Source organism: Bison bison, unplaced genomic scaffold (assembly GCF_000754665.1).
Source record: "Bison bison bison isolate TAMUID 2011002044 unplaced genomic scaffold, Bison_UMD1.0 scf7180017858548, whole genome shotgun sequence".
Lineage (NCBI taxonomy): Eukaryota > Metazoa > Chordata > Mammalia > Artiodactyla > Bovidae > Bison > Bison bison.
Window position 1 is genome coordinate 4,755 of NW_011489120.1, and position 9,607 is coordinate 14,361.

Genomic DNA, 9,607 nt, shown 5'->3' on the forward strand with positions numbered 1-9,607 from the left:
ACCTGTCTCTAATACCAGTTACTTTTGTTTGTCCTCGCTGTTGTGAAATGCTCAGAGTAGAAGATGCTTGAGTTGGCAGAGGCTAGTAAAGTGACTGTCACCCAGTTTAAAGATCTTCATGCATCAAAGATGCAAAAACTTCATCAGAGTCAAGGTATCTAAACATCATTTCCTCTCTATGGAAGCATGATCTTCCCCCAAGTCAGAAAAATAGGAATCATGAGGAGGACATGAATTCATAATAAATTTCATCTTTATTATTTCACTCAACTGAATACATTTACACACACCTTCCAGAATTTATTAAGGGTTATACAGAGTACAAAATTAATGATGACAGTCCATGCTCTTATAAATGGGTTAATCTTAAGATAACCCGATATTTTGAAATTTTAAAAAAGCAGATGACATAGATCATGTCCTCAAAATATATATAAAGTGGTTAGTATTCAAAACGTCTGAGCTTACACCTAACTGGGAGATTTCATAGTTCTCATTTATCACCCACAATACGTAGCTCTCAACATAATCTGCCTAGCTGTGAGTAGGAACCAAGAAGCAACCTTTAGTATGGAGACACCCATGCCGATGATTAGCGGCAGAAAGGCAGAAAGACACTGGAATGTCAGTGCTACATTGGCCCCAAACTGCTTACTCCTGGATTTCTCAACATAAGATACACAATAAATCCTTAATGTGTTTAAGCCATTATTATTTGAGTTCCTAAGCCTTGGGGAGGGGATTCTCAGTTAGCTCACTGGTAAAGAATCCATCTGCCAATGCAGGAGACACAGGAGACTTCGGTTCATTCTCTGGGTTGGGAAGATCCCTTGTAGGAAGAAATGGCAACCCACTCCAGTATTCTTGCCTGGAAAATCCCATGGACAGAGGAGCCTGTCCACGTGGGCTATAGTACATGGGGTCATAAAGAGTTGGACATGACTGAGCATGCATGCAAAAGCCTCAGGGGATGGGATGGGGGTGGAAAGAAAGAGAAAGGGAGACAAAGAGAGAAAGAAATGCAAAGGAGTTTTCAGTAACTTTTTCTGAAAATTCTAGAGGAAATCTAGAATTTTACTTAGAAGTTTAAATTTTGCAAGATTATCTAATTAGCAATTTTACCATGCTTCTAATGTTTGTTCTACTCTGTTTCACCATGAATGATTAGCAATAAAATCTTTTGATACTTCACAGATTTATGTCCATTTCCTCAGAGAGAGCAAAGGAGGGTAGACTGGGTCCCACTTTCCACTCCAGCTTGGAACAAGGAAAGGAGTAATGAATAACCACATGAGGAAAAGAAGGTCCTGAGAGCTCCCCTGGGGGAGCTGGGGAGCTGGGAGAACCTGGCAAGCAGTGCCCAGCAACAGAGAGGCTCACAGGAGTCCAACTTCTCTGTTCTGCCATGCCCAGGAGTTAGCAGGAAATTGTCTTACTCTCATGTAGCTGAATCCCCTGGTTCTCATGTGACTATCTGAATTCTGACCCCAGGCTCGCCTTGGCCTTAGTCCCAGTGTCTGTCCTGACTCCAGTCTACCTACACAGGTGAAGTGATTCTTGTGACTTGACTCTGATCCTTAATATCAGCCTAATATCTGAAGCCTTTCCCCAGATTCCCCTACCTTATTTCTTCTTTCTCCTTTATTATCCCCTACTACATGCCCCCTCTGACTATTTATTTACCTACAAAGAGCTGAAGCATCACGAGCTGAGATGCATTCATCTCTCAAGCTCTCAAAGTTGTGGTCCCTCTTCCCATCCCCCTGCCATGCCTTCCTCATGCTTGTAGCCTGAGGGTATCTTCAACTTAAAGAGACCCCAGACATTACATTTTCCTAGAGCCTTTCCTTTAAATTATTTAGCAATTTGTATGGCTTTTCCTGAATGTTTTTCTTATTTTGCCTATATCAAATTTACGGTGATGTTTATCCTGTCCACCACACTTTATCACTTTACTGGCCATTGTCAAAAGCTCTTCTGCCTGGCGTTCCCTGGCTTGGCCAGTTTCTTTGTTATTAAAAGCACAATATCTCCCCTTACATTTTTCAATTATGCTCTTAAGATGCTTGTTATTTGTGTTATTGACATAATCATCAATGTTCCCAGTCTCTAGGTCTTCCTTCCTGGTGAACAGCACGATCATGTATTTCATAACTTCTGCTCCAAAGATGCGCTCTAGCTCCTCCACTGCCTTTTTGTCCTCTGTAGTGATCCGTCCCAGCTGTAACACCATAACCAGAACTGTACTCCCTTCTTTATAGTAGGACCTACAGTCCTTGTCTGCCTTCTTAGGCTGGGATAGGTCCCCTTCAGCTCTGGACTCCTGAAAGAGTGGTGGAGTGTCCACAACCACAACATCCTGCCCATTCCACGTCCTCCTGCCTTCCTGACAGCTTGTGGTGACTGGCTGTGCTTTCAGCTGAGAGTGGAACTCCGAGCTCCCGAGGATGGTGTTCCCACTGGCACTCTTCCCAGTCCCGCTCTTCCCCACAAGGATAATGTGCAGGGGCTCTGTTGAAAGGAAAGCAGGAGACATTACCCTATAAATGAGATCAGAGATGCACAGAGCTCTTACAATACATTTTATTGGGGTTTTCCTTATGACTTTGCACTTGTACTGCGATCTCACTCTTCCGTTCAGGCCTCATAGTTCTCAATTGTGAATTTTTACCAAGTTACTAATATCCACCTCAAAACAAAGAGAGAAAGAAGCCTATCTCATGCTCTTCTCTCCAGGAGAAATTATTTAATTATTTATCCTGAACCCACAATCTCATGGTTATACTTACAGGATATATATATATATATATATATATATATATCTTAAGTCCCTCTCTCATACCCTGAGAGAGTGTGGTTACCACGTACCTCTACAATCTGGTCTCACATCCCCATTCCACATCTAGAGGTGTGAGCCCTTCATCTCCATCAAGACCACACCCCTTGGTCCCCTCACAAGTAGATGCTCAGTTCTACATCCTTCCTTCAAGTTGCCAGTGTACCCTCTGGAGCGTTCTGCTCAGTCATCTAAACTCTATCCACTTTCCAAAGCCTGTTTCAAGTTAGGCTTCCTCTACACAGCCCCTCTGACTTTCGCACATGCCTGTGCTTTTGGGATCTCCATTAAGAATGTGAAAGGGCACACTGAACAGATATGCTCCTTTTGGTCTGATGTTCTTTCCAAATGAGGATCTTTGAAGCAGAAGAGAATGGGATGAGTAGAACTAGGCTGGAAGAATCTCAGTTCAGGTCAAAAGGACTTGTAGCACTGAGTAGATGGGGACTTCTGCTTAAGCTGTGGATAGGGTACTGTGGCTGGATCAATCAAACCCACTTAGGGCCATGTAGGGCATGACCCTTGGGAGCACCCAGGTTCCCTGTCCTTGTCCAGTTAAAATGGCCCCCCTTCTCCAACAGAGGGAAGAGTAAAGAGCCAAGAGACAGTCCTGGATCGTTGGTTCTACTCTTCTCTTCTTCCTCCCCTCTCCTCTCCTTCCCTCCCTTTGCCTCTACCTTTCCCCCATCTTGACCTCTTTATCCACTCTCTTGGTTCTTTACTGTCTCATCACCAGCACTAAGTGCTAAGCCCTGGGCAACAGATACACTGCAGGGAAGACAAGAGACTGGAAAAGGTCAACTTTTTTCCTCAAGATGCTCACCATTCAGTTGAAGAGACTGGAGAAGAGTCAGGAGAGAATTAGAGACCACATCAGGACTTCCAGGTGGCTCAGATGGTAAAGAATCTGCCTGTGATGCAGGAGACCCAGGTTTGATCCCTGAGTCAGGAAGATCCCCTGGAGAAGGGATTGGTAACCCACTCCAGTATTCTTGCCTGGAGAATCCCATGGACAGAGAAGCCTGTGGGCTACAGTCCATGGGGTCACAGGGTCAGACACGACTGAGTGACTAACACTTACTTACTTATGGTACAATCCATGGAAAGGCACGTAAATTTAGTAAAATATGGGCTTCCCTAGAGGCTCAGTGGTAAAGAGTCTGCCTGTCAATGCAGGAGACATGGGTTCAATCCTTGATCTGGGAAGATCCCACATGCCACGATTACTGAGCTTGTGCTCTAGAGCCCAGGAGCCGAAACTACTGAGCCCACCACAACAAGAGAGTAGCCCCCAATCATTCCCCGAAACTAGAGAAAAGCTCTGGCAGTAACAAAGACCCAGCACAGCCACAAATAAATAGTTTAGTCCCTGGTGACTCAAGAGAGTAAAGAGTCTGCCCGCAATGTGGGAGACCTGAGTTTGGGAAGATCACCTGCAGGAGGGCATGGCAACCCACTCTAGTTTTCTTGCCTGGAGAATCCCATGGACACAGGAGCCTGAAGGGCTATAGTCCATGGGGTCGCAAAGAGTCAGGTGCCACTGAGCAGGCATACATGTGGATTTATTTCTGCTTCCAGCAGGAGTCCAACATTGGGATCCCAGGCTGGAAGAAGAGGCTGAGGCAGGAAAGAAGCTGCAAGAGGCAAGCCCAGCTCTGAAACATTTGCAAGAAGGCTGGGGGCACCTGTACCATGTCCAGAGCCTCTGCTGGTGCTGCACTTACTCACAAATGTTTGAGACTCCCTCGGGGACAAACTGTGGGCCCCAGCCTCAGCTAGGGCTCCAGGATGCATTATTTTTTTCCAGCTTTTTCCAAAAAAATATTTATTTTTAATTGGAGGATAATTGCTTTACAATATTGTGTTGATTTCTGCCATACATCAACATGAATCAGCCATAGGTATATATATATGGCCTTTCCCTCTTGAACCTCCCACCCCATCCTACCCTTCTAGATTCCCACTGAGCCCTGGTTTGAATTCCCTGAGTCATACAGGAAATTCCCACTAGCTATCTATCTTACATAGGGTAATGTATATGTTTCCATGCTACAATCTCTCCATTCATCCCACCCTTTCCTCCCCACCCCCACCATGTTCACAGGTCTGTTCTCTGTGTCTGCGTCTCCACTGCTGCCCTGCAAACAGGTTCATCAGCACCATCTTTCTAGATTCCATATATATGCATTAATAAACAATAATTGTTTTTCTCATTTTGACTTACTTCATTTTGTATTCTAGATTCATCTACCTATATTCTAGGTTCATCCACCTCATTAAAATGGACTCAAATGTGTTCCTTTCCATGGCTGAGTAATATTCCATTGTATATATGTATCACAACTTCTTTATCCATTCATCTGTTGATGGACATCTAGATTGCTTCCATGTCCTAGCTATTGCAAATAGTGCTGCAACTCAACACCAGAAAAACAAACGACCCAATCAAAAAGTGGACAGAAGACCTAAGCTTACATTTCTCCAAAGAAGACATACAGATAGCTAATAGACACATGAAAAGATGCTCAACATTGCTCATTATTACAGGATGAGTTTTTGTTCTAACTTATCTAGATAATTTTCCACTTTATTTTGATGCATGATGCATTCAAAAGAATACAGATATGAGCTTAACCGTTTTTAAGGACTATCTTACCATGTGGATGGTCCTTCCTCTGAGATGTGTCTTCATTCATACTATGCTGAGATGTGTCTTCATTCACAGAATCCTAGAAAGAAAACAAAAAGGGGAAATGAGGCACACAGATCTAAAATCTCAGTTTTTCACAAAGTAAAGGAATGGAGACACAAGTATATAATTCAGAGTAATTTGATGATTAGAATGTGGTCAAATCAGTCATGGTCACGGTCATGGTCCTTGCTTGCCTGTTTAGTTTTGTCCATGATGAAACTGATCTTGGGACCCCACTGTTGCTACTGCTGCAATAGGCTTCCCAGAAGTAAGAAGGTTGAGTTTCTCTTTGTTTATCTCTTTCTGACTTACTTCACTCTGTATCTAGGTTCATCTACCTGTATTCTAGGTTCATCCACCTCATTAAAACTGATTCAAAGGTGTTCCTTTCTATGACTGAATAATATTCCATTATATATATATATATGTACCACAGCTTCTTTATCCATTCATCTTTTGATGGACATCTGGATTACTTCCATGTCTCGGTGGGTTTGTGGGGCTCAGAAGAGCCCCACAAATTCCATCTCACCCAGGGATTGTTCCTAAAGCACTTTCTAAATTTACTTTCCCACAGTCCCCACTATGAGCCATTAGGGAAGCCCATACTATTACTCCACTAGTAATAGTAATTCTTTCCAAAGTCTCCCAGGGTCCCTGCTATTCCTGGAGAAAATCCAGAAGCTTAAGGAGAGCTTCTGGACTCCCTGGAAGAAGAAACTAGTCAAGTGAAGCCTGTGCAGTGCCTTTGAAGGACAGGGAAGGGAGGAGATTGGAAATCAAGCTTCCCATGTTATCTCCAAGGTCTTCAGGAGAAAGATGATGCTTCTAACGTGAGATCCAGCACAATTTGGATCCTTCCCTATCCAGACAGGCAACTGGAGACAATGAAGGATGGACAGCCAAACACATAATTAACATCCCCTTCAACTGCCTGGAGAAGCTTCACTCCCCACAGTTAAACTGGCATGAAATCATGAGACTTCCCTAGTGGTCCAGTGGTTAATAATCTGCCTGAAAATGCAAAGGACATGGACTTAATCCCTGGTTCAGGAAGATTCCATATGCTGCAGGGCAACTAAGCCCAGGTGCCACTATTATGAGCCTGTGCTCTAGAGTCCAAGTCCCAAAGCTACTGAAGCCCGAATACTCTAGAACCCATTATCCACAAAAAGAGAAGCCACTGAAATGAGATGCCCGTGCACTGCAACTAGAGTAGCCCCTACTTGTTCCAACTAGAAAAGGCCCACGGGCGACAATAAAGACCCAGCACAGCCAAAAATAAATAAATAAATAAATAAATAAAATGTTTCTTAAATTGGCATGAAATCAGAAGTCTTAAAGTCAACTAAAATAGCACTCCACCTATTTGTGTGAAATGGATGGGTGCAGGAAGGGTAAGGCACAAGAATGAATAAGGGGGAAAAAGAGTAATTGTAAAATAGTACAGGCAAGAAGACTCTTGAGAGTCCCTTGGAGAGCAAGGAGAACCAACCAGTCCATCCTAAAGGAAATCAGTCCTTGAATATTCATTGGAAGGACTGATGCTGAAGCTGAAACTCCAATATTTTGGCCACCTGATATGAAGAATTGACTCATTTGAAAAGATCCTGATGCTGGGAAAGATTGAAGGTGGGAGGAGAAGGGGATGACAGAGGATGAGATGGTTGGATGGCATAACCGACTTGATTGACATGAGTTTGAGTAAATTCTGGGAGTTGGTGTTGGACAGGGAGGCCTGGTGTCCTGCAGTCCATGAGGTCACAAAGAGTCAGACATGACTGAGTGAACTGAACAGGCAAGAGAAGAGGCTGACCTGGATCAGATGGTAGTCACGGTGACAGAGAGAAGCAGATGGCTTCCAGGTTCCTCAGTCACACAAGCCAATGACAGATGGAAGTGGTATCAAAGTTGACATCTGAGCTTAGGTTTTAAAAGCATGGTGAGAAGGACAGTCATTGAGAAGAGAACTGAAGTCGTGCAGATTTCAGATGGAAAAACAAAGTTCTGGACATGTTAATTTTGAGATCCGCCAAGAGAGCAATGTCAAATAGCAATGGGATGGGTAAAGGAATCAGAACTCAGAGGAAGGACCTAGACTGAAGGGATTAATTTGGAAACTATTAGCCATAGCTAAAGCTCAAAGCTGTAAAAATGTGGAATCACCTGAGGGAGAAAAAAGTGTCAGGAATGGAAAAAGGGCTTGAACCAAGCCCTGAAGATGTCAGCTGTTAGAGGTCGTAGAGGTGGACTCAGCAATGTCTTCGGTAGCAAGAGAGGAGAAGAAAACAAGGAGAGTGTGGTTTTACTGAAGCCAAGGGAAGAGAGGGTCTAATGAGTCATTTGTGTGTCCAGTACTATGAAGGGTAAAGTCAGAAAAGGACTTAAATGTATCTATTAATTTGCCAGTAAAGCAGCCTCATCTTTCCAGTTTATGGATAAATGTCCCCTTGTTGCTGTCATTGTTTAGTCGATAAGTCGTGCCCGACATTTTCACGACCCCATGGAGCCCTGCCAGGCTCCTGTGTCCATGGGATTTCCCAGGCAAGAATACTGGAATGGGTTGCTGTGTCCTTAAAAAACAAAAAAATCCTATGCAACATTTGTGCCTTTATCTCACCAGCTCTAACAACAGAGATCCTTGGAGACCTTAACAAGAATTCTTACCTGGAATCTACTGTCTTCATCCCTTAAGTTCACTGCATATAGTCCTTTAATTTCCACCAAAGACTTGACCTGGCAAAGGAGCTCCTTCACCTGGGCATCCTGCTCATCCTTACTTGCCTTGTTGTTGAAAGTGCAGTATCGATCACCAAAACACTTCACCAAGTCCCGAATAGATGTGTCATTTTTAACGTAGTCCTCCACCGAGCCATCCTCGTCCTTCCGAGTGAAGACAATAATGGTATGCCTCCTGGCTTTCTCTTCAAACACCTTCTGGATGTGCTCAGCTGTTTGTCTGTCCTCCACTGTACAGTTGCCAAGGGGAATTACCAGAAGCAGGGCATGGAGCCTGGGAGCCCAGAGCTCCAAGCAGCGCTTAATGTTATCCACACAAGCGATGTCACCTATTGAAGAGAAAAGGTCGGGGGTGTCGATGACCACAACCTCCCTCCCCTGCGTGACTCCACTCCCTCTCTGGCAGCTTCTAGTCACCGGCTGGTCACTGAACCTGGTCTTGAACACGGCTTTGCCCAGAATGCTGTTTCCTGTGGCACTTTTCCCTGCACCATGCTTCCCTAAGAGAAGAAGCCTCACTTCCATCGTGGAGGAGCCCCGCTCTGACTCGCTCTCCTGACTTGGGCTTCGAGTGCTTCTGTTGGGACAAAGAAGCAATACATCAGTAATCAAAGCTCAGCTGGTAAAGAATCTGTCTGCAATGTGGGAGACCTGGGTTCGATCCCTGGGTTGGGAAGATCCCCTGGAAAACGGGAAGGCTACCCACTCCAGTACTCTGGCCTGGAGAATTCCATGGACTACAGTCCATGGGGTCACAAAGAGTCTGACGACTGAGCCACTTTCACTTTCAGTAATCAACTCACAGAATGAATAGAGGAACAGCATGAAAGTACCTTCTCTTTCTGACTCTTTTCTCTGAGGATTTGGACAACTGAAGTCCTAGACTCAGACTAGATGGGGACAAGGAATCCTGTTTCCCAGATTCTTCTCTGTGCTCTTGTCTCTAAAACAAACCCATGTTCTTCCTAGCTAGACCTCAATTCAGAGCTGGGTATTTCACCACCCTCCAGTTTCCTTTTTGAAAATCAGACTGGGAGGAGTGGGGTTTATTAAGTTATAAGTGTTTGTTGTAAAATTTGGGAAAACCTTAAAAATGATGAAGGAGAAAATGAAATTCTTCTGTACTCCCAACACCAAAAAAAAAAAAAGCAGAAAGAAAATAAATTAAAAAATAAATCCATATTGGTAAAAATGTCAAAATATTGTTGATTGCCTAAACAAACACTGACCCCTTCTCAATACACATCACCAACTCTACATGCTGGAGGAAATCTACACACTCACTGAGATACACAGGACAAAGCTCCCCTTTTGCTAAAAAATCCCTGGAATTTGTGACC

The 9,607-nt window shown here is 43.9% G+C and overlaps 1 protein-coding gene across 2 annotated transcripts; it reads right to left on the reverse strand.

Annotated features, from left to right (window-relative positions):
* Positions 1 to 235: 235 nt before the first annotated feature.
* Positions 236 to 8,928, reverse strand: LOC104979773 (GTPase IMAP family member 8-like). 2 transcript variants are annotated; one of them, XM_010828302.1, is made up of 3 exons: positions 8,313 to 8,928; positions 5,493 to 5,565; positions 236 to 2,511 (listed from the first exon to the last, which is right to left on the reverse strand). In XM_010828302.1, exons 1-3 carry the CDS (start codon positions 8,790 to 8,792, stop codon positions 1,859 to 1,861), a joined length of 1,206 nt encoding a protein of 401 aa, XP_010826604.1. In that variant the 5' UTR covers positions 8,793 to 8,928; the 3' UTR covers positions 236 to 1,858. The 2 variants fall into 2 exon arrangements, with proteins under 2 accessions (XP_010826604.1, XP_010826594.1); XM_010828292.1 differs by having other exon boundaries at positions 8,196 to 8,928.
* Positions 8,929 to 9,607: the final 679 nt, after the last annotated feature.